Source organism: Natrix helvetica (assembly GCF_964273705.1).
Source record: "Natrix helvetica genome assembly, chromosome: 1".
NCBI lineage: Eukaryota > Metazoa > Chordata > Lepidosauria > Squamata > Natricidae > Natrix > Natrix helvetica.
Genome location: NC_138548.1, coordinates 10,751,316 through 10,776,884, shown reverse-complemented (window position 1 = coordinate 10,776,884; position 25,569 = coordinate 10,751,316). Strand labels below are relative to the sequence as shown.

The 25,569-nt window shown below is 44.9% G+C and overlaps 1 protein-coding gene across 1 annotated transcript in view; it reads left to right on the top strand.

Moving 5' to 3' along the window:
- POLRMT (RNA polymerase mitochondrial) overlaps positions 1-23,710 on the top strand; it is a 74,109-nt gene extending 50,399 nt beyond the window's left edge. Inside the window, exons 19-21 of the mRNA XM_081938376.1 lie at positions 8,935-9,026; positions 14,911-15,005; positions 23,311-23,710. Of these exons, the coding sequence (XP_081794502.1) occupies positions 8,935-9,026; positions 14,911-15,005; positions 23,311-23,360 (237 nt within the window). The 3' untranslated portion in view covers positions 23,361-23,710. The remainder of the gene's footprint in view (positions 1-8,934; positions 9,027-14,910; positions 15,006-23,310) is intronic.
- Positions 23,711-25,569: the final 1,859 nt, after the last annotated feature.

Sequence of the window (25,569 nt, the reverse complement as noted above, 5' to 3'; positions counted from 1 at the left end):
TTGAGGTTCCGTTTTCGGCCATGATGGCCTCCTGCAGCTCTCTCTCAGCGAAAATGGAGCCCGGCGGGGCCACATGTAGCCTCTCCAAGCTCTGTTTTCACTGCCAGAGGGCTTCAGGAGACTGTCACAGCCGAAAACTGAGCCTGGGCGAGCTGCATGTGGCCTCCCCAAGCTCCGTTTTTTGTGCTGGCAGAGGGCTGCAGGAGGCCGCTGTAGCCAAAAACGGAGCGGCCCTCTTGACCCCCTTTTTCACTGGCAGAGGCACTGCAGACCAGTCCAGGGTGGCACCGCAGGCCAGATCTAAGCACCCCATGGACCAGATCCAGCCCACGGTTCTTGAGTTTGACACCCCTGAGCTAAACCTTGTCAGCGTCGGCTGTCTTGTGACCGACTACATTATTCCTTATGGGAAAAATTTTACTTGGTACTCATTGTTTTTGCTATTCATTGCACCTCCTGGAATCAATTAAGGACGAGTAGCAAGGTACCACTGTGTTTGTTTGTTTATGTATTTATGTATTTTTTTTTCATATTTCTAAACAGCCCATCTCCCTCCAAGAGGGGTTCTGAGCAGCGTACAATGCAACACGATCTATAAATAAAATAATGCATAAAATTAACATTAAATTAGAATTAAGTTACGATTTTAAAAAATGAAAATTATAGAATCATGACAATGCAAACTTCAAAAGGTAATCCCCAAGATGGCCATTTAACATGGTAATTGCAAGCGTGGGGGGCGGGGGGGCTCTCAAGGGGCTAGTTAGCCCTATGGTTGCATGGTCTTCTGTGCCACCCCCACCCCCCCGGCAAGGCCAGGCAGAGCCGGGATATGTGCCCTTTTCATTTCTAGGCGTGGGAGCTTCGGCCTGTTCTCACAAGTCCTTGCATTGCAAAAAGCGGCCACAGCCCCCTGAATCCGTGAAGCCGGAGCTGCGTTCCCAAGGGAATGCAGTCAACTTGGCGAGCTTCGTATAACACCCAGCGGGTGACTAACAGTGAAGTTTCTGCTTCAGAGTGTTCACAAGTGATTCTGGTGGTTTTGCACCTGTCGTTGAGTTAGTTTTGATTCCAGGCGTCTGCCTGGACAGGTCCCTGCACTTGTCTTGGCAAGGTTTTCAGACCTTGCCATTTTCTCTCGCCTCCTTCCTAGAGGGACTGGCCCAAAGTCTCCAAAGTGAACTCAAGAGTCATTGGTGTCTAGCTTGGAGCCTTAAACCACTATAGCCTGTAGGAGATGATCAGGCTGAACCTGAGTAATTGGAGGGGGATGTCAAACACGTCATCAGCCTCAAGTCCCTTTGCACCCACAAAGAGTTCTAATTCCGGTCCACTGTGAATTCTTATCTCCCTCCAATTTGCTTTGACTGTTAGTAGTTCAGATTCTCGTAGAGAGGATTAGCGTACAATAAACCTATAAATAGGTAGTCCTCAAGTTACGACCACACATCCGCCCCTCAGAAGCTGCACTTCGGAATAATTTTCCTTTTTTCCATATTTCCATAATGCAATTGTCCTTGTTCATCTCTTAGTTGTAGTATTTTCTTAGTCTCTCTTTCTTTTCTCAGTTTATAAGCCAGCCATCTGCCTGGTTTATTTGCATTTTCAAAATAGTTCTGTTTGGCGCCTCTGATTTTTTGGGCCAGGTCCTCCTTTTCCAGTAGGTCAAGTTTGTGTTTTATTGTGTCCATCTTTATTTTAATCTCTTTCTTTTGTGGAGATTTCTGTAGTTCTTTTTCCAGTGTGCTATAATCTTTTTCTAGATCCTTAGACACTTGTCTTTTCTTTAAGTTTCTCTTTCTTGTATAGTCTATTATCAAACCTCTAGAAAAGGCCTTCATTGTATCCCAAAGATTCTGTAAGGACGTGTCTTCTTTTTTGTTTTCTTTAAAGAAGAAAGTCAATTCTTTTTCCATTTTCTTTACAAATTCTTTCTCTTTCAATATCCTGTTATCTAGTGTCCATCTAGATCTTCTTCTTTGTTGTCTCCAACCTATTACCATTGGATTGTGGTCTGCCCAGATGTTTGGTTCAATCTCCACATCTAGTGCACTGCTGGATATGCCCGTTGAAGCCCAAATCATATCAATTCTAGAGAACGATGAATGTCTATTTGAATAAAAGGTATATTGTTTTTTGATGGGGTTCCTTTCTCTCCACACATCTTTTAGATTTATTTCATCCATCATCCTGAAGAAGGACTTTGGGAGTGTTTTTCTATTTTGTTTTGTTGTTTTGTGGGTTTTATAGTCCAATTTCAGGTCTACAATACCATTGAAGTCTCCCATCATGCAAATGTCAACATAGTCTAGATCAGAAATTTTCTTGTGGATTTTTTTATAAAAGTCATCTTGTTTTTCATTAGGGGCATAAATTCCAATTAACAGTATTTTCCTAGCATTGTCCATTATTTCCACCATTAAAATTCTTCCATCTTCGTCTGTGTAGATTTGTTTCGCAGGGATTTTATCTTTAATGTAGAAGGTCACACCTCTTTGTTTACAGTCCGCCAACGAAGTAAAGTTTTTTCCCAGCTTTGGTTGTACTAATAAATGACTATTACTTTGCTGAATATGTACTTCTTGTAAGCAAATTATATCTAATTTTAATTTTCCTAATTTGTGGAATATTTTCGTTCGTTTACATGGCGAATTAAGTCCATTTATATTAATTGAAAGTAATTTTATTCCTTCCATCCTTATGTTTTATATATAGGATTTATAGCTCTAGTTGATCTTGGTTCCCGTTGTGCTCTACTCTCTACACCCCCAACAGCACCTTCTTCAATATCAACTCCACCTACAGCACCCTCTGTCCTCTCAATTTCGGTTATGGGTAGATCCAGCAGTTGCACCGGTGGCTCTTCATTTCCAGGCTTCTCTGACTTTCCTCTCAAATGTTCTGTGTAGAAAGCTTCTGCCTTCTCAATTGTATCAATTCTATATCTCTGTCCTTTCCATACAAACATAAGGCCTTCCGGAATCAACCATCTATAGTTAACTCCTATTTTAAGTAAGACTGTAGTCAAAAATTGGTATTTTCTTCTTTTCTCTCTCACCCGTCTTGGTATTTGCTTAAGAATTGCAATCTCCTTGCCTTTGTATTCCAGTTTTTTATCTCTTGTGTTTTGCAGGATTTGTAGTTTTAGTGCTTTTTTCGTAAATCTTACATGGACCTCCCTTGGGAGGGAGTTCCTCGTTGCATATCTTGTATTAACTCGAAATGTCTCATCTATCCCGTCCATTATCTTCTCCTCAGGTATCCCTAATATTTCTATGAGAATTTCGGATATTATTTGTGGCAGATTTTCACCCTTTTCTTCTACTATATTTTGAAACCTCAAAAAATATTCAGAGCGCTCCATCTCCAGTCCAATTATTACACTACTTTCTGTTTCCACTTCATTCAATCTGGAATCAAACTCTTCGTCCCTCTTCTCTCTCTGCTCCTCTCTTTCAGCAATTTTTTGCATAGCATCTTCTTGTTTTTTGACCCACTGTTGTATATCTTTTATATTTCTCTCTGCTTCGTCTGTTTTTTTTTCTATGTTCTCCATCTTCGTTTCCACATTGTCCAACTTCTTTACAAGTGTATCAAGTTTTTCATCAGAGCTTGTTTGAAGTTTCTGTATTGCTTGCATAATTGAATCTAATGATATAGTCTTCTCTTTTTCCTGTTGAATCATAGTTTGTATTGATCTTTGTCCTCCTGCCGGTGAGGAGGCGGGGGTTGTTGTTGTAGAGCCCACTGGTGTTGGCTTTCTACTCATCTTGCTATTTTATTCTCTCTTCTTCTTCGTTTTATGGTTCAATCCAATTGCAGTTAACACTAAAAAAAAGAAGAAGGTAGAAAGAGGAAAAGAGGGAAGGGGGAGGAAATAGGGGAAGAGAGTGTATGATAGTTAGGTAAGAGTAATAGGGGGAGAAAGCAAGGTTTAATATAGGATATGAGAGAGAGGTAGAAGAGGGAGGGGGGCACAAAGAGGAAGTGAGTGAAAGGGGAAAGAAAAAGACAATCTGTATAGGAAAAATAAGGGTGGATAAATGGAGCGGGAGGAGAGAAAGAAAAAATTGTATCTTTTATTTCAAGAAGAAAAAAAGGGGAAATAAAAAAAAATGGAAAAAGAAAAAATTGCAGACCAAGGAAAAAAAGAAAGGAAAAAATTGTTCAGCGCTTCCAGGCTCCAGGACTTCAAAAAAAAAAGAAAAAGAAACAAACAACACACGCACCAACTAGAAAAAGGAAAAAGTCATCACATCCCCAGGGGAATAGTATAGACACTAGATGTAATTTCCAAAGTCACTCCAGTTTTCTCTTATAAGTCTTCCAAGATAAGTTTCCAGACCTTACAGCTCCAGAAGGAACAGCCTGCAATAAACATCTGTGTTCCTTGCTTCTTATCAGGTCCTGACCTTGAATAAATGTCTTTTTCTCAAAATAATCCCAGCTGTAGGAATTGGCAACAATGTTTCAAAGTCCGCTAGATGGCAGTGTTAAAGTAACAGTATTAAAATGTATCCAGTCCCTAGCCCCTCGAAGCGCTGCCTAAAAGAGAAAATTAAGCTCGGCACAAAGAGGAAAGAAAAAAGTCTTTCAGGCATTAAAAGGTATATAAGAAAAAAGGCTCTAGTGAAGTCACTTTAAAAAAAGAAAAAATAAGGAAGGGGGAATTAAAAATAAAGAGAGCTTCAACCGCAATTGTAACAACAGTAATGAAAGTCCCGTCTGGTTTCCAGTAAGTAAAAAGGGAAGAACAAAAAGCCCAAATGGTTTCAATTAACTCTATTCAAACCCGCCGCTAAGTCTTCGGTTATTTTCTATTTCCTTTAATCTTCCAAATTAAGAGTGTCCTCTGTATAATTTAAGCAAAAAAAAAGAAAAACTTTCTTCAAGTACTCTCACCAAACCACGGCATGCTTTCTCTCTCTCCTGCTCTTGCTTCACGGAGCCGTCAGCTGCTTTGGCAGCCCGGGGGCTGGCTCTTGACCGCAGGCAAAAAGGGGTTTCACCAGGGTTTCCAGAGACTTTGCGAGTGTCTCTGGGTCCCCCGGAGTTTCCCCTTACCTCCCACTGTCTCTTCGGGACAGCTTGGGTCCGATGGACCGTCCAAACGATCAGGATTCAACGGGTCATCTGGAGTAACCAGAAAACCCGTGGTAGTGCAGCGACGCGTGGCTCCTCCTCCCAAGTTGTATGAACAAGAGAACATAGAAGAGAAAGAAGTGAAACAATATTTACAAAACGCCAAACTCCCCCAAATACCAAATGATACTAGAACTATATTTGAAGATAAAATAACAATGATGGAATTAACTGAGGCCCTTAAAAGACAAAATAATGGGAAGGCCCCGGGACCGGATGGCCTTCCTGTGGAATTCTATAGAACATTAGAAAAATCTTTGGCCGTTCCATTACTAGAAGTCATGAATGAAGTAATGATTGAAAGTAAAATACCTAATTCATGGTTGGAGGCATATATTACATTAATACCCAAAGAGGAGGCAGACCATACGCAAATTAAGAACTATAGACCTATCTCCTTGTTGAACTCAGACTATAAACTATTTGACTCAATACTGGCAGAGAGACTGAAAAAATACCTAAATGGGTTTATCCATCCGGACCAAAATGGTTTTTTACCAAAGAGGCAAATTAGAGACAATATAAGGACAATTCTAAATACTTTAGAATATTATCAGGTCCACTCTGAGAAGCAAATGGCTTTGATCTTCTTGGATGCGCAGAAAGCCTTTGATAATGTGAATTGGACATTTATGATTCAACAAATGGAACAAATGAACTTTGGTAAGAATTTTATTCAAGCCATACAAACGATATACCACAAGCAAACAGCCAAGATAATGATAAATGGAGAGCTGACGGATCCAATTGAAATCAAAAGAGGTACGAGACAAGGCTGCCCACTGTCACCACTGCTTTTTGTTTTAACACTAGAAGTACTAAATAGAAAGATTAGAGAAGAGGAAGAAATAAAGGGAATGACCATTAAAAAGGAAGAATACAAGTTGCAAGCATTTGCTGACGACTTAGTCTTCATTCTTGAGGAGCCATTTCAATCTGCACCTAAACTGATAGGAGAAATCGAGGCGTATGGAAAAGTTGCAGGTTTAAAAATAAATAAAGACAAAACAAAGATTTTAACAAAAAATATACCCCGAAAACAAAAAGAAGAATTGGCAGAAAACTTGGAAATGCAAATCACAAATAAAGTTAAATATTTGGGGATTCACCTAACAGCCAAGTGCAGCACTCTCAAAGAAGATAATTATCTTAAATTGAAGCAACAAATTGTAACAGACTTGGCGAAATGGAAGAACCTTCAATTATCAATGATTGGTAGAATCGCAACAATTAAAATGAATATCTTACCTAGACTGTTATACTTGTTTCAGACTATTCCAATTAAGTTGGGGAAAGGATATTTTGAAGAATTAAATAAAATGGTGTTGAAATTTATATGGCAAGGGAAAAAAGCAAGAATAAAACGTAAATTGTTACAAGATTCCAAATCAAGGGGAGGGTGGGGCTTACCTGACTGGGAGTTATACTATCAGGCAGCTAGTCTGATGTGGATTAAGGAATGGATAATGCTAAGAAATGATAGGCTTTTGAATCTAGAAGGTCATGATTTGCTGTTGGGATGGCATGCATACTTATGGTATAAAGGAACTAAAAAACATGGTTACTTTAGAGACCATTTTATAAGAGAGGCTTTGTTATTAAATTGGCAGAAGGTTAAGAGGTTGCACTACTTGAAAATTCCAGTCTGGATATCAACTATTGAAGCCTTTTCATATCCAATAGTATTTAAAAGGGAAGAAGCAGTTAGATATGCTGAATTATTGAATGCAGAGGGTGAACTTAAATCTATACAAGAATTGAAACAAGAAGGTATTGAACTCAATTGGTACTCATATGTGCAAATACATTCTAGATACAATGAAGATCGAAAAAATGAGGGTTTTTATGATAAACTGACTGAACTAGATAAAATCTTAACAGGTAATGATGAAAAATTAATTAAAAAATTTTATGATTATTTATTAGAGGTGAAATTATATGAAGAACAAGTGAAAGGAACTATGTTAGCCTGGGGAAAAAACTTTGGACATGGGATTGATCTAGAAAAATGGCAAAAATTGTGGACTCAAAATTATAAAATGACAATGTCAACTGCATATAAAGAAAATTTGTATAAGATGTTTTATAGGTGGCATTTATCCCCATCGAGAATAGCAAGAATGTCGAAGAATAAGTCTGAAAAATGCTGGAAATGTCAACATACACCGGGCACATTCTACCACATGTGGTGGACTTGTCCTGAAGCTAAAAGATATTGGACTAAAATACACATGTGGTTGGAGAAAATGATACATAAACATATAGACTTGAAACCAGAACTTTTTTTATTAGGAATAATACCAGAAACATACAATAAAGACTTGAAATATTTGATCATAAATGTGTTAACAGCTGCTAGAATTGTATTTGCTAAATACTGGAAAAATGAGAAAGTACCAACAGAGGAGGAAATTGTTCGGAAGATAATGAACTGTGCAGAAATGAGTAAACTTACATTTGAAATTAGAGAATTAGAGGATGAGCAATTTTATAAAGTATGGGACTTGTTTTATCAATGGTTGGATAAAAAAACTTGGAAGTGAATCTTTTCTTTTTCCTTATCCTATCTCATATGTAATAATAATAGAAAGATATACTTAATGTTTTGAAAAAATCTCTTTCTTTTTTCTTTCTCTTTTTTTTTCTCTTTCTATACATATTAAGCCTTTATTATGAAATAGACCATTTACCTATACGAGATAAGAATAATAATGTATTTAATGTATAAGAGTGAGATGATTTAAATTGTTAGGTATGATTGTGGTTGGTGACTATTTTATAATATAAAATGGAATAATGATGATGTAATGAACAATGGATATGAATATAGATTAAAACATTTAATGATTACATGGATTGACAAATAATAATGGGAAATTAAATTTGGAGTTGAGGATGACTGGAAACTTTAAGATTAATGGAAAATAGAAATGTCTTATATGAAGTAATGAGTTTCTTTTTTTTTTTTTTTTTGACTTAACTTCCACTTTTATTTTTGAGAAAATGGTGATATAATTTTATAAAGACCTATTGCTACCTAGTACATAATTATAGAGATAAAGAAATAAGGGTTGTCATAAAAGAAAGAATACTATGGTAACTTGAACATGCAATGCTCAATGAAATATTTAACTATATTTAATGGATAATTAGTGACCGTATCCTTAATTGTAAAAACCATCGCACAAAAGCTTGTAACCAAACGACATGCTTGATGAAAATGTGTTTTTTTTACTTCCCTGCTCTTGTACCTTATGTGTTGTCTTGTCTTTTTAAAGGAAAATAAATAAACATTTATAAAAAAAAAAAAAAAAGAAGCTGCACTTCGGCTGGCAACATGCAGGACGAATGTTGCAGAGACTCGAACAACTGCCTCGGTGCTGCAAGATTTGTAGTTTTGGGCCTTGTTCGCAAATGCTAGGGGGAACTTATTGCGTAACTTTGAACGTTCGATAAGGGAACACTAGTAACCTGGGCATTACCTGTATTCCAGGTGTGGTCTTACTAGGGTTTTAGGAAGCGCTTCTTTATAAAAGATGTTGCAACCATTCTAAATAATTGAAGGCTGCCAAGTGCCCAAATTTAGATCACATGATCATGGGGCTGCTCCAATGACCGTAAGTGCAAGGAGCAGCTGTAAGTTACTGTTTTCAGTGCCGTTCGTAACTTGGAATGGTCACTAAATGAACTGTCGTAACTCGGGGACTGCCTGTCCTCTGTGTGTGTGTGGGGGGGGGGGGGTTCTACATGTTTCAGGAAGAATATCCAAGTGATTTATTCTCTGAATCCTAGATATGCCGCGAACAGTTTGTAGCACTACACAGCCAACCCATCTTGGAGGATCTTTCGAAATTCATGTTGGAGAAATACTGTTCCAACACCACGTAAGTTCTCTGAATCGTTTGGGATGTTTATTTTCTCTTTTACTTGCCATTTGACTTTGCTTGTTTAGAAGGTTGCAAAAGGGGATCATTGACCCCGGGACATGCAACCGTCATAAATGTGAGTTCAGTTGTCAAGCGGCCAAATGTAAATCACGTGACCATCAGGATGTGTTCTGGCCTGCCATCCAAGGCCCCTCTAGCAACTGAATCAGAGGAAGGGGAGGAGGCATGGGAGGTAGGGTCAGCAGAGGGGGAAGAGGGAATGTGTCAGGTTTCCGAAAGATGCCCTAATCAATTCAGGAGCCTCGAGCCAAGGTTCAGAAGATAACCCGTCATTTATTAGGAGCGCCATTTCCGCAATACCCTATTGCAGTCAGTTCTGATCTCATTTTAATTATGGCTGAACTTTACCCCCGTTTCCTCCCTCCCCTCAGTCTGTGTAATAAATCACATTCACCAATGAGGTGCACGCCTCACAAGCCTGCTGTAGTAATCTGAGATCCGATTCTAGCCGAAGGTATGCGTGGAATGCGCTCCCCCCTTTTCCTCACCATGGCAACTTTATGAGTTGACAGAATGGAGCTGTCAGAGAGAGACAGAGGTGACGCCTGAGCCATCCCTCAGCCCTCAGAGGGAGAGTCAACAGCCCCCAGGTCTGGAGGTGGCTGATGAGGAAGAGGAGGAACAGCTGGGTCCAGTGCCTGATGCACGGATGCGCAGAAGGCCAAGGAGAGGAGAGCAGTGGAAATCCGTGGGCCCGTCCTCGGGACGGAATAGCCACTGCTGCTAGCAAAGCCACACCCTAACTCTGGGGATAAAAGGCAAATGCTGGAGATGAATAGAAGTGGCAGACAACTATTCATCCCCCGGACGGACAGACTTTTTAGCCTGAGGTGAAAGAGAAATTTTTTGCCGGGCTGCTGGCACTGCTCATAAAGAAATCATTGATTTCACCACAGAGGGTTTGTTGTGTTCAAGGAGCTGGGTCAGAACAGGATGCTGCAATGGTCATAAGTGTGAAAAAATGGTCACTGTGAGGTTTCCAAAAGATGACCTAATTAATTTACAAGCCTCGAGACAAAGTTCAAAAGAAATCCAGTCATTTATTAGGATCAACATTTTGGTAAGTTCTTCTGTGGAGCCAAAACTGGTTTCCGGTTATTGGTCTTTGCACTTTACCCCTAACTCTCCCCTCCCTCAGTCTGTGTCATAAATCATATCCACCAACGAGGTTGTAGAAATATGAGATCCGACTCTGGCCAAAGGTATGCATGGAATCTTCCCTCCAATGTCAATTTGATAATAGTCATGGTAACACTTTACAAGTTGACAGTCACTTCTTTCAGCACCGTTGTAACTTCAAACGGTCGCTAAGCGAACTGTTGTAAGTTGAGGGCTTTTTGTACAATCTTACTCCACTTTGCACCAGAGTAAATCTTACTGGAAACAGGAAAGCTTATTCCATATCGCTTTTAGAGCAGCAGGCCTAAAAGGGTCTTTTTGCCTATAAAAGAAGAGGAGGAACTCCTTTTTAAGATGATGCTTGCCTTCTGCAGTTTTTATAAGCATTTAGTTGTACCACCAGGTCTTATTTGGGGGGAGGGGGGTGATGTCTTCCACTGATTCACTTCACTTGCGCGTGTCGCCCCCGGCCTCTTTTTCGCCATCAGAGGCCTTCAGGTAAGTCTTCATCCGGCTAGGCCAGCAAGGCTTTCCTGAAGGCCTCTTCAGTCGATAGCAGAGCTCCAGATTGATCCAGAGATCTGTTATCGGCTACAGAGGCCTTCAGGTACGTCTTCATCGGCTAGCTCAGCAAGTCTTTCCTGAAGGCCTCTTCAGTCGATAGCAGAGCTCCAGATTGATCCAGAGATCTGTTATCAGCTACAGAGGCCTTCAGGTACGTCTTCATCGGCTAGCTCAGCAAGTCTTTCCTGAAGGCCTCTTCAGTCGATAGCAGAGCTCCAGATCGATCCAGAGATCTGTTATCGGCTACAGAGGCCTTCAGGTACGTCTTCATCCGGCTAGGCCAGCAAGGCTTTCCTGAAGGCCTCTTCAGTCGATAGCAGAGCTCCAGATCGATCCAGAGATCTGTTATCGGCTACAGAGACCTTCAGGTGTGTCTTCATCCGGCTAGGCCAGCAAGGCTTTCCTGAAGGCCTCTTCAGTCGATAGCAGAGCTCCAGATCGATCCAGAGATCTGTTATCGGCTACAGAGGCCTTCAGCAAAGCCTTGTTGGCTGCAGAAGAAATGAGCCAAGGTGTGCGAAGCCTGGCTGCAAACTGTCCGAAGATAAGTAGTAGGGCAGCTCCACCACCACCACCCCTCCCATTCAATGGTGGGTTTCGACTCCTGCTGCAACCAGTACGTTGCGACAGGAGCCAGGCGTGCATCACGGGTACACATGCTGCGCATGCGTGCACACCCACCTCCTGTGATGCTCCAGCTGCTCAGCAGTGCGTCGCATGTGCAGATTGCCCGTTTCCTTCAAATACAGATAAGGAATGAGGGTGGGCGGGCCCTCCAAAGCACCGTTGCGGTACGGTGGCTGCTGCTTCCGGCAGGCACCAGTAGGCGCATACCGGGGCATACCGCCTGCACCCCACCACTGCTCCTATCCCTACCCTAGCTTAATTTTTACCTCTGCACTCTGGAGTGGCCGGGGTCTTCATTAGGGCTTATTTTTTTGGGGGGGAGTGCTTATTTTGGGTGCACATGTAAAAAATCAAGTTAGGGCAGTGATGGCGAACCTTTTTGGCATCAACCAGGAAGTGGAATTGCCCAGGGGGCATACGTGCTCTGGAAACTGTACTTCTGGTTTCCAGCATGGGCATGCAAGCAAGTCTTTTGGTTACTGTCGCCATCGATCAGCTCATCAGCCGCATGCTTACAACAGAAAAGGGAAAACCAGCTCTTACAGTTTCCGGCACTGCCTCACACACAAAGACCAGCTGACTGTTAGGGTTAGGGTTAGGGTTGCAGGAACTGGGTATGTCTAGTTTAATGAAAAGAAGGACCAGGGGAGACATGATAACAGTCTTCCAATCACTGTTCCCTCTAAGGTGTGCGGCTGCGCGCCCGCGCAGGTGGCAATAAAACACCGCACAGCAGTTTCCAACTGCCACGCAGTGCTTTCTGCTGTCACAGGCGCCGGAGGCTGGGGAGGCCCTTTGCAGACGGCTAGAACTGGCCGCCTGCAAAGGACCTCCCTGGACTTGTTTTGGTGAGCGTGGGGCGACTGACGCCAGGAAAGCAAGCCCGGGGAGGAGGTCCTTTGTGGGTGGCCAATCCTAGCTGCTTGCGCCCGGCGCTGCAGCTAAAGTAAAGCCCCTGCCGCTACCGGAATATCTGCTGCCGCCTCCTCCTCCTCTAACAGCATCCGACGCTGCGGCAGAGGTGAAGCCGCCAAAGCTCCCGCCGGTGCCCCGCCCATGACAGCGGCGCCTCCCCCTCCGTTCGGAGCACCTGAGCTGGGCCCCGCGTTACCCTGCCCCCTCCTCCTCTGCTGTGCTTTTGAGGAGCCATGAGGTCGCGGGAGCCAGTAGGAAGGCGGTGGCGGTGGCGGGGGGCAGGAGCAGGGGAAAAAGGCCTCATGGCTTCTCAAAAGCATGGCGGCGGCGGAGAAGGCAGCAGGGGTAACGCGGTGCTCCAAGTGGAGGGGGGCGCCAGCGGGAGCTTTGGCGGCTTCACTCCAAATGTAGTGGTGCTATTGGAGGAGGAGGAGGAGGCAGCTGTTGTTCTGGTGGCGGCAGGGGCTCGTCGGCATCTTCATCAGCAGCCCTGCCCCCTGTGAAAAAAGCTGAAGATGGATCCACGCAGATGACGTCGCCGCAACATGACTGGAGGAGGAATTCTGAGAGTTGAAGTCCACAAGTCTTCAAGCTGTCAGGTTTGAAGACCCTGGGTTTTTTTTCCTAAAGGGTTAGGGGTGCAAGGGTCTTGCAACTTGACAGCTTTAAGACTTGCACACTTCAATGCCAGAGTTCCTGAGCCAACATGACTGGAGGAGGAATTCTGGGAGTTGAAGTCCACAAGTCTTCAAGCTGTCAGGTTTGAAGACTCCTGGGTTTTTTTCCCCTAAAGGGTCAGGGGTACAAGGGTCTTGTAACTTGACAGCTTTAAGACTTGCGTGCTTCAAATGCCAGAGTTCCTGAGCAAACATTTTGGTTGCTAAGCAGGAGCGTTGTTAAGTGATACTGACATTATATAACACTTTTAATTAAGCGAGTACCTTGAAGAAACATAACTTTGAGTTTCAAATAATACTGATTTCGTTGTTGTCTTAGGTGACATTTATGAAAAAAATTCAGGTGCTGCTCAGGCATAAAAATGTGCCGCTCAAACACTATACTTTTCTGCTCACACTGAAAAAAAATTAGAGGGAACATTGCTTCCAATATCTCAGGGGTTGCCACAAAGAAGAGGGAATCAAGCTATTCTCCAAGGCACCTGAGGGTAGGACAAGAAGCAATGGGTGGAAACTAATCAAGGAGAGAAGCAACTTAGAACTGAGGAGAAATTTCCTGACAGTGAGAACAATTAATCAGTGGAACAGAAGTTGCCTCTACATGGGGCTTCCCTTGGGTCGCATCCGGAGACTGCAGCTAGTTCAGAACGCAGCCGCGCGGGTTATCATGGGGAGTACACGATACTCCCACGTAACACCCCTCCTGCGCGAGCTGCACTGGCTACCTGTGGCCTTTCGGGTGCGTTTCAAGGTATTGATTACCATCTTTAAAGCGCTCCATGGCATAGGACCTAGTTATCTGCAGGATCGCATCCTACCACACACGTCCCTACGACCAATCCGCTCACACAGGGAGGGACTCCTCCTGGTGCCATCCGCTAGGCAATGCCAGCGGGCGACACCTAGGAGTAGGTCCTTCTCTGTGATGGGCCCAACCCTCTGGAATGACCTCCCCCCCGACATCCGAACTACCACCGACCTCCGCTCCTTCCGTCAAAAATTAAAGACTCACCTGTTTCAATCAGCTGGCCTGGCACTCTCTTAGTTTTGTCTCCCGGGGATATATTTTAATTGGGTTTGGGTATTTTAATTGGGGATGTTTTTTAGGGTTTCTATAGTATATTTATTTCTTGTACAGTCTTATCTCCTCCATCCAAATGTTTAGTATTTAATTATTTTATATTATTGTATTTTATCTGCATTTTATTTGACTGTACACCGCCCCGAGTCCCTTTTTGGGAGAGGGGGCGGTTCAGAAATCCAAGAAATAAATAAATAAATAATAAAATAAGTTGTGAATGCCCCAACACTGGGAGTCTTTAAGAAGATGTTGGATAGCCATTTGTCTGAAATGGTATAGGGTTTCCTGCCTAGGCAGGGGGTTGGACTAGAAGACCCCCAAGGTCCCTTCCAACTCTGCTATTGTATTGTATTGTATTGTGTGCTCATGCACGCCATAAACCCGCAAGAGGAACGGGCCATGTCGCAGGTGCCAGGCAATCTGGCTCCACGGCCACTTTGGGCACGCATGCCACAGATTCGCCATCACGGAGTTAGGGCTTACTTTCTGAGTAGGTGGTATTTTAAGGAAAACAAGGTAGTCCTCCACTTACGACAGGTCACTTAGCAACCATTCGAAGTTGCGACTTACCTATAAAAAGGGGGTTAGGACGTAATGATGAGGGTCTGAGAACTGGAACCGTGTGAATACATTTTGGGCGCTTGGCAACACCACCGGATTTACGGCTGTTGCACTGTCCTGCGGTTCAAGTGATTGCGTTTGGGGAAGTTTCTGCTGAAAGGATTGGACGTAAAACTGCCTGTTTTTAGGTTCGATGGGAACCGATTTTACCCATGAGGTTGAGAGAAAATGGCCTTGAGTTCCTCTTTGGTTGACTTGTTCCCTTTCTCTCCCAAAGAATACCTGAAAGCGATCTAAAGAAGAAGAATCAGCAAGCTATCCAGGCCAGGATCCAGGAGCTGAAAGATTTACTGCCTAAAATTCCCAAGAAAGGTAAGACTCAAAAGCCCCTTGGCTTGTGAGACCAGGCACCATATTTTGTGGACTATAAGACGCACCTTTTTCCCTCAAAAAAGGCTGAAAATCTGGGTGCGTCTTATACACTGAATACAGCATTTTTTTGCCTCCTGAAAGCGCCCCCTTCACCAAAATGGCAGTGCAGAGCCTTTAGGAGGCTTTCAGAGAGCTCCTGGGGGCTGGGGAGGGCAGAAATGAGCAAAAAATAGCCCATTTTTTGCCCCCACCCCAGCAGCACTCTATAAACTTCCTAAAGCAGGGGTGTCCAAACTTGGGAACTTTAAGACTTGTGGATTTCAACTCCCAGAATTCCCCAGCCAGCCATGCTGGCTGGGGAATTCTGGGAGTTGAAGTCCACAAGTCTTAAAGTTCCCAAGTTTGGACACCCCTGTCCTAAAGGCTATCCATGCCCTTTTTTTGACAAAAATTGGCTTTTTTTGCTCGTTTCCCCCCCCCACCCCCCAGGAGCACTCTGCAAGCCTCCTAAAGGCTATTCATGCCCTTTTTTGAAAAAAAAAAAACAGGCCCGTTTTGGGGAGGTTTGCAGAGTGCAAACACTTTTTTTTTTCAATTTTCCTCTTCAAGACCTTGCTGCGTCTTATACTCTGGTGCATCTTATACTCCGAAAAATACAGTATTTAGGAGATTGTAAGGGAAGGCTGCGCAAATCCTTGATGGATGCCCCTGCTTCATTGTTTTAAAGATGACAACTTTACCAGTCGAAGGCAATATTTACAGCTCAGGGTTGAAATGAGGGGCGCTTGGTGCTCTCTGAACTTCCTTGTTACTGTTTTGACCAAGGCTTCCAAAAGCACGAAGCGAACTCCTCGTCTCAGCTAAAACCCCTTTTATTAATTGACTGTGAATTCTGCTCATTTACATCCAGCAAAGTCTTTCAAGGGAGGATTTGCAGCCACAGACCTTATCTGGCTTGGAGAGCTGACAGGTTGATACCTGCAAAACTTGTCTCCTAATTGTCTCCTGCAAACTCCATTCCCCTTTTGCTCCTCTTTTATTTCCTCTGGGAGGGGCCATTCATCGTCCACCTGTGGCCTTACTCCCAAGTCCACCCCTGTTCTTTAGCTCTTCCCTTTGTCTGGCAACTATGTGCATGCGCACACTGGGAACAGGCTCCAGCTGTTCATCTGCTTCACCGATGTCTGACTCCGAAGGCAGCTGATAACTGGCATACGGCTCTGGCCACCTCTCTGCCTCTGACACAGAGCCCTCATCAGAGCCTTCCCCAGACTCCAGGACTGGCCCAGGTTCCTCCCCAACCTCCTCACTCTCCGAATCTGCTGCCAGCTCCGCTGGTGGGCCACAACTCAACGCACTTGTTAATCTTATCTGCTTCTCCTCTTCTCCCACCGACAGTCTGTAGTCCTGCTTTGTTTATTGGTAACAGGGATTGACATCCGGCTGTGTGACAGGGATGTCACACACAGCAACACTCAAATTATTTCCATACTGCCTAGAGCAAGGGTCTCCAACCTGGGCAACTTTATGACTCGTGGACTTCAACTCCCAGAATGCGCTGGCTGGGGAATTCTGGGAGTTGAAGTCCACAAGTCATAAAGTTGCCCAGGTTGGAGACTTTTGGCCTAGAGAACATTCAAATAAGAGAAGGCAGAGCCTGTATCTGTATAATGGGCAAAAGTTACGCTGAAAAAGTGCCTAATGGCCGTTTTCCACACTTACAACCGTTGCATCATCTCCATGTCCATACGATCAAAATTGCACTATCCTGGGGTCATGGGATCCCCTTTTGCGACCTTCTGACAAAGTCAGTGGGGAAGCCCGATTCACTTAACATTAAACGAATGGTCGTAAGTCAAGGACGGCCTCTGCCGGTAATCCTCGACTTACAACAGTTCATTTAGTGATGGTTAGAAGTTAGGCTGCCGAAAAAGTGACTTATGACCGTTTTTCATGCTTCCGATTCTCACAGTCAAAACTCAGGCGCTTGGCAACCGACTCATATTTATGACGGTTGCAGTGTCTGGGGGGGGGGGTCACGCCATCCCGTTTTGTGGCAGTGGGGAAGCCGATTCACTTAACAACCACATCATTAACTTAAGAACTGCAGTGATTCACTTAACAACCGCCGTGAGACGGGTCGCCAGCTGGGACGCAAATTCACGTAAACAAAAGTGTCCCTCAGCAACAGAAAATTTGGCTTCCGTTGTGGTGGTAAGTCGAGGACTCCCTGTATGGGAATATCAGGGGTAACGTCCTTTCAATGCCCTTTGGTTAATTTCTTTTGCAAATGTTCATTTGGGGAGTTGATGGCGTTTTAGGAGTAGGTGGGGGGTGTCAGAAGCCCAGGTGATTGACGTCCCGTGGTGGCCAAGATTGGTGAAAATTGACGGCACTCTGTACTTCATTGTTTTGCGGTACGACATACGTAAGAAGCTGCATCTTAAGCCTATAATAGCCTTACCACTGAACAGACTCCGTAGCCAGCTGTGCTGACATGCACAACGCCTCTCCCTCTTACAGCCCCCCCTCCCCCAATGTTAACCGTGACTCGAATAATGTTCCTCTCCAGCTGTACAATAGCAAGATTCAGCCTGGTGATGCGGTGAGTCATTGGCTCAACCTCCAGTTGCTAATAAGTCCAAGCCCCATTGGCTTCTTTCATGCATTAAAGACTGAACCGATTGCATTGTTCTAGTAGACACAGACAACCAGGGCCCTTGGGCTGATATTTGTTTTAGAAGAGAAGACAGCTGGAAGGGACCCTGGAGGTCTTCTAGTCCAGCCCCCAGCTCAAGCTGGAGAACCTATACCATTTCAGAAAAGTGACTGTCCAGTCTCTTCTTAAAAAACCTCCAGTGATGGAGAACCAGGAGTGGGTTGCTGTCAACGTTACTGCCAGTTCGCAACATGCACGCGCGCCAGACACGCACTGCGCATGCGTGCACTGTTCTATGTACATTGTTCTGTGCACATGCGCAAACAATTTACAGTGAACTTCGCATCCGCAGTCACTAACATTCAAAATGGCGGCGCCCAAGAAATACAATACAATAGCAGAGTTGGAAGGGACCTTGGAGGTCTTCTAGTCCAACCCCCTGCCTAGGCAGGAAACTCTATACCGTTTCAGACAAATGGCTATCCAACATCTTCTTAAAGACTTCCAGTGTTGGGGCATTCACAACTTCTGGAGGCAACTTCTGTTCCACTGATTAATTGTTCTAACTGTCAGGAAATTTCTCCTCAGTTCTAAGTTGCTTCTCTCCTCGATTGGTTTCCACCCATTGCTTCTTGTTCTACCCTCAGGTGCTTTGGAGAATAGTTTGACTCCCTCTTCTTTGTGGCAACCCCTGAGATATTGGAACACTGCTATCATGTCTCCCCTAGTCCTTCTTTCTCTTAAGCTAGACATACCCAGTTCCTGCAACCGTTCTTCATATGTTTTAGTCTCCAGTCCCCTAATCATCTTTGTTGCTCTTCTCTGCACTCTTTCTAGAATCCCCACATCTTTTTTTACATCGTGGTGACCAGAATTGAATGCAGTACTCCAAGTGTTGCCTTACCAAGGCCTTATAAAGTGGTATTAACCCTTCACGTGATCTTGATTCCATTAAGACTCCAAGATCCCTTTCACAGTTACTACTGCTGAGCACGGTACCACCTATTCTGTACCTATGCATTTCATTTTTCTTTCCTAAATGTAGAACCTTACTCTTTTCACCATTGAATTTCATTTTATTAGATAGTGCCCAATGTTCAAGTTTGTCAAGATCCTTCTGTATCTTAAGCCTATCTTCTGGAGTGTTGGCTATTCCTGTGTGACAGTGAGGGAACTGGTTCGGAAGCGTGTCAGGCCTGGGTCGCTGCCGGTTCTGTGACCCAGGCCTGAATTCCACTACAGGTTCTACCAAACCGGGCCAAACCAACAGCAACCCACCTCTCTGGAGAACCCACAAAATCTGGAGGCTGGTAGTTCCACTCCTTAATTGTCCTCACTGTTAGGAAGTTTCTCCTTAATTCCAGGTTGCTTCTCTTCTTGATTAGTTTCCAGCCATTGTACACTCATTACTGTAACAATTATACTTAGTATACTCCATTACTTTTCAGATACTTACAATACTGCGCCCTGCAGCAGGGGTGTCCAATTGCTTTTCTTTGAGGGCCAGATCAGCGTTATAGATCTCCTCTGTGGGCCAGAAGGGGTGGGGTGAGATGGGGCAGACGCCTTCTGCAGCACCCCGGACAGCCTACGCGTGGGGGGGGGGGGGGCACACACGGCCCTCACACACCCTGTTTTGGGGGGGGCTGCGTGCAGCCCACCTGTGCCCTGTTTTCGTGCCAGAGGCACCGCGGTCCAATCCTTTGCTATTTCCACGCCCACCCCATGGACCAGATCCAACCTGAGGGCCTTGAGTTTGACACCCCTGCTCCACACAGCCATAGTACAGGTAGCCCTCAACTTACAACAGTTTGTTTAGTGACCGGTCAAAGTTAGAGCGGCACTGAAAAATGCGCCTTTACGACCTTGGCAGCATTCTCATGTCATCAAAATTTCAAATGCTTGGCAACTGGTTCATACTTATGACGGTTGCAGTGTCCCCCCCCCCCCCCCGGGGGTGTGTGTGTCAGGCGATCAACTTCTGATTCACTTAACAACCAGATTACTTACTTACCCGCTACAATCATTCGCCTAACAACTGTGTGAAGGAAAGTCGTAACACGGGGCAAAACTCACTTAACCAACGTCTCCCTTGACAACATATATTTTGGGCTCAATTTTGATCATAAGTCGAGGACTACCTGCATTACATAACATCGTTTTCTTCTGACAAACCACTGTTCTGCCTGAATTCCTCTCTCTGGAATTTCCTCTTGCTTTCCTCTTCCCTGTTCCTGGCCAGCCTGTGGAATATTTGCAACTTTCCAGATCTTGCTCTTATGCTGGGCCTTTCTCCCGGCTGTGTCTCTCTACTTCTTTTTCTTCTGCACCGTTCAGTCCCTTTGAAGGGGAAAAAAATGCTTCCTTTTTACTCGGCTGCTTCCTCTGATTTGTTGGTGGCTGCAGAGCTTCCAAGCTACCTGTGGCTCCTGCAGTCTGCTGCTCCCACACCTGTGTCAAGGTTGCAGCTTTATTGGCCTGTCGGGCGGACACTGGGAAAAGGCTCAGATGAGAAGGGGGGAGGGTGGGGGAGGCAGTACAGGGACCTGCACATTTTCTCAGCAGCCTGCTCCATCCATATACCTCACCCTCTCATACTTTTTACATGTTTGTTTATTTATTTATTTAAAAATATTTATTTCATTTGATTTGATATTTTATTTCATTCTCTGCGTTTGTGGGTGTGTATCACTTTTATTATTATTATTTTTTCAAATAAGCCAGGGGGCATACCGAATATTCCTTCCTCCTCTTCATTTTTCTTCAACAACCCAAAGTCGCCCAGCCAACTTTCAGGCCTAGGGCAGAACTAGAACTCCCAGTCTCCGGGTGATTGGCCCAAAGTCACCCAGCTAACGTTCTTGCCTGTTCTGACCCCCCTTCCTCCTTCGCCCACACAGAACACGCTCCGGAACAATACGAAGTAACAGGGTTTATTTCACAGACAGACAGAAAGTTCCGTGGCAGTAAACCACCACGACAAAGCTCACAAAGACAAGACACGAAAGCAGCTATCCAGCTTGCTACGTTTTCCAGACCAAAACTTCTTGCAGGAGTTCTTTGTTGACTGCTGCAAAGGGCGTATGCTCAGTCAACCCTTTTATAGCCTGAAGAGGAGTCTACTGATCAGCAGCTGAGAGCCCTTACCGCCGATAATTACGCCCACGCTCCTTGCGTCTATGGGCGCGGCGATAACGGGCGTCCAAGAACTCCCTGCTGGATCTCTGATTCACTGTCTCGTGACTCCTCCCCACTGCTCCAAGGCATGACATCAGGAGCCCCCCTCCTCTGGCTCTCACCGCTGCTCCATGCCTCAGGCTTCTCCTGGTGGCCGACCAGACTCTCCGATCCCTGCTCAGAGTCGGAACCCTGTCCAAGGTCCTCCACATCCTCCTGAGCCGACTCATAGGGACCCTCACTCTCGGAGTCTGGTGGCAGCTGCAACGGCTCCTGCTGGGCCACAACACTTGCCTAAGGTGGGACTAGAACTCACTGTTTCCTGGTGATTTACCCAATCTCATCTATCCAGCTTTCATGCCTAAGGGGACACTAGAACTCCCAGTCTCCTGGTGATTGGCGCAAAGTCACCCAGCTAACGTTCTTGCCTAAGGTGGGACTAGAACTCACGGTTTCCTGGTGATTTGCCCAATCTCATCTATCCAGCTTTCATACCTAAGGTGGGACTAGAATTCACTGTCTCCTGGTGATTGCCCAATGTCACCCAGCTTTCTTGCCTAAGGTGGGACTAGAACTCACTGTTTCCCAGTGATTTGCCCAATCTCATCTATCCAGCTTTCATACCTAAGGTGCGACTAGAACTCCCAGTCTCCTGGTGATTGGCCCAAAGTTACCCAGCTGGGTTTCATGTCTAAGGGGACACTAGAACTCCCAGTCTCCTGGTGATTGGCCCAAAGTCACCCAGCTAACGTTCTTGCCTAAGGTGGGACTAGAACTCACCATCTCCTAGTTTCTAGGCCATCCTCAAATTTTCATTCAAGCTCTTTGCCCATCAAACCTAAGAAAAATAATTCTGGCTCCATTTTCATGTTTATTTTAAGCATCTGTGGCATCAGGATAAAGCTGTTATCCCAATATTTCTCTTTTTGAAAGAGAAACGGTGCCCGTTGTACAACCCTTAGCTTGCGTTGCAGTTGATCTCAACAAAGCATCTCGGTTCACCTGGGCACCAAACTCCTTCGGTTTGGGCCTGATGCCGTATGATTTACTGTTTTTTACCAACCAACCAGCCACGCCGTGCCGCTCTTGCTTGCGTTCGCTGCAAACCTGCTTTTGGCAGGAAAACTGCTTCTCGCGGTGTTCCGAGGACCATCTCCCCCAGCCCACTCTGTGGCATTAAAGCAAACCACAGGGGCCTCGTTGTTTGAAAGGTAACATTGGTGCCCTCCCAAGGACATCCTGCGGGGTCCCAGGGGAACCCCTGTTGGAAGACATGTACCCACCTGCGGAGAGAATCCATGGCTCGCAGCCGCAATCTGTCACTTCCTTTTTTTTGTCCCTGTTGGACTCGAAGCTGAGACTCTTTAGTAGTTTTCCCCACTCCAGGCCTTGAAGTTTAAATGAGCATCCTCTTAGCGTTCGTCCTAGGATATCATTATGTTAAGCAAAGAAAAAATGGAAAACCCCAGACGCTTTTTCAGGGGGAAGAAATTTTATTAAAAAGCCTGAGCTTTCGAAAGCTGATTTGAATTTTATCCTTTGATCGCAGTTGAACCCCTCATTTCCATTGCTAAGCAAGGTCGTTGTTAAGGGAGCTTTGCCCCGTTTTACGACCTTTCTTGCAACGTTGCTAAGGGAATCACTGCAGCTGTTAAATTAGTAACACGGTTGTTAAGTGAGTCAGGCTTCCCCATTGACTTGGTCAGAAGGTCACTAAAGGGGATCCTATGACCCCAGGACAGGGCAACCATCATGGCTCACTGGTCGTATGGCCATGGAGATGATGTAACTGTCATAAGTGTGAAAGATGGTCATTGAAGTTACTTTATCAGCGCCCTTGTAACTTCAAACAGTCACTAAATGAAGGGTTGTAAGTCTGTATGGGCCAGATTTCCACTGTTAATTAAACTACAAATGGTTCTCGACTTACCACTGTAACTGATCCCAGAATTACAGTGATGTCATGCTGGTCATTAAGCAGATCATGCCATTTTTGTGTCCAACTTTACAAGCTTTTTTTGCAGCAGTCATTAAGCGAAGATGTTCCCAACCAGCATACCATATTTTTCGGAGTATAAGACGCACCATTTTCCTTCAAAAAGAGGCTGAAAACCTGGGTGCGTCTTATACACTGAATACAGCATTTTCTACCTCTCGAATCCCCGTCCCCTTCACCAAAATGACCCTGCATAGCCTTTAGGAGCCTTGCAGAGTGCTCCTGGGGGCTGGGGAGGGCAGAAATGAGCAAAAAACAGCACTCTAAAAGCCTCCTAGAGGTTATTCATGCCCTTATTTTGAAGAAAAAAAATGGGTCCGTTTTCGCAAAAAAATGGGCCGTTTTTGGGAGGTCTGCAGAGTGCAAAAACTTTTTTTTTTTAATTTGCCTCTTCAAAACCTTATGTATGTGTCTTATACTCCAAAAAACACAGTACCTTCTTTTTTCCTGATCTCTCCATTTCTCCCCATCAGGTGATTTCAAATTAAAGAAGGTGAAGAAATCGATCTACTTTTTCAACTGATCCTGCAAGATCTCCATCTTTCTCCTGATCTTCTGCATTCGAACTTGGACCCGGCCGGGGTATCCGGCGGACCGACATAAGGAGCAGTTTCTCTCCAGTCTCCTTGAACGGGACTGAAAACGTACTTGGTTCCTTAAATCTGGTCCCTCCCTCTGTGCTTCTGGAGGGAGTCAGACTGACAAGGAATTCTTCCCCTCCCCCCCGGGAGGAGGCAGAATCGCATCACCCCCCAAAACCTGTGTTTTTAGAGAGGAATAAGGTACTTGTGTCTAAGGGTGCAAACAGCATGTTTCTCCCTAAATTGTGTGGAGAAAGGCCTCCGCTGGGCTTTCAGGTCTCTTCTGGAAGGGGGGGAAAAAAAGGTTCATATTCGTTTCCACCTTTGGGTTACCAAATCCACCAAGACTGCATTCTTCCCCTCTTTTTTTGGAATTTTTATGCACTTTGTTCCTGTTGAGGGGGCTGGATTTGCCAGCCGTCTGCCCCTCCATCCCGGTAATTCCCTCTGGCAGTTGCAAATAAAGTAAATATTTGAAATTTAAGCTGAGCTTTTCGATCGTTTTGCTACGAAGGGTCACGTAAGCGTAAAGAAAAAGTCTTTGGCTGCAAAAAGCTGGTTACCACAATGCAAAAAAAGATGACGAGGCCTCGAAAAAAATGTGCAAAGAAGAGCAACAAAGATGACGAGGGCTCTGGAGGCTAAATCGCATCCTGAACGGTAGTGGGAGATAAGTCTGTCTGCTTATCAAAGGGGAAGATTAGAGGCGACACGTTAACTGTCTTCCAGCACTTGAGGGTCCAAAAGCTGCTTTTTCTGGAGGCAACTGGACTTTCTTGTTTTTTCGTCGAAGACATTTTGCTTCTCATCCAAGAAGCTTCTTCAGCTCTGACTGGACAGTGGGGGGTGGAAGGATTTATATTCCTTGCAGTCCATCTGGTCATTTGCATCCATTTTGAGAGTCGTTGAGGCCTCCTGGAGGCTTCTCTGTGTCCTCAGGGTCACCTGAGTGGTGCAAATGGTTCCTGCAGTCTGCATTTTTTCCCTCTGGAAATCCATTCCTTCTCTCACACCGCTCCAAGGGTGCTCATCCCAAATCGTAGAGCTAAAAGCCTCTAGAGATTCTCAGTCATCCAGGTCAAAGGCACCCGTGGGACAACCATGACCTGGATGACTGAGAATCTCTACACACCAGTACTTGAGGAGTTTTCACAAAGAAGAAGGTGTCAAACGTGTTCTCCAAAGCAGCTGAGAACAGGACAAGAAGTAAAGAGAGATCCAACTTAGAACTATGGAAAAAAATTCACGTCGGCGAGAACAACCAACCAGTGGAACGGAGGGTCATTTTGAGCACTCTGAAGGCTTGAGGGACCTTCAGGAAGCTTCCCCGAAGCCTCCGGAGCAGTCAAAACGAACCTCCGAGCAAACAGGAAGTCCGTTCCCGAACTTCCGGTTTGCCCGTAAGGCCGTTTTTTGCGCTCCGGAGGCTTCAGGGAAGCTCATGAAGCCTCTGGAGGGCCTCCGGGAGGAGGGGGAAGGCTCTTTTCGCCCTCTCCAGGCTCCTATAAAGCCTCTGGAGCCTGGGGAGGGCGAAAAATGGCTTTAAAAAAGGGGTGAACTCAGCTGGCCAGCGCCCGCATGCACGCTGCCCAGCTGACAGGGCAGCGCCTCGCATGACCTGACAAATGGCTCCGCGTGCCACCTGTGGCACGCATGCCACAGGTTCGCCATCACTGGTACATAGGGTTTCCTGCTTAAGCAGGGGGTTGAACTAGAAGACCTCCAAGATCCCTTCCAACTCTGTTATTCTGTAGTATTTATTTATTAAATGTATATGCCACCCATAAGGCGATTCTGGGCGGCTTACAAACGATAAAAAAGATACATGTAAAAAGAATTACAATTAAAAAGAGCTACGTAAAAGCTGAGGCTAGGGATGGGCTGCATTGTTTGGTAGCTGCAGCATACTGCTGACTGATACTTAAATGGTGGTTGATGGATGATAGGATAGCAGTCTTCCCGTACTTGAAGGGTTGTTGTAGAGAAAAGGGGTCCGATATTCTCCAAAGCACCCGAGAGCGGGACAAGAAGTACCGGGTGGAAGATCATTAAAGAGAGATCCAACCTAGAACTGAGGAGAAATTTCCTGACGATCATCATCATTCAACGACCCCATAATCCCTTGTGGGGTGGAGTCTGGGCAACTGAGAT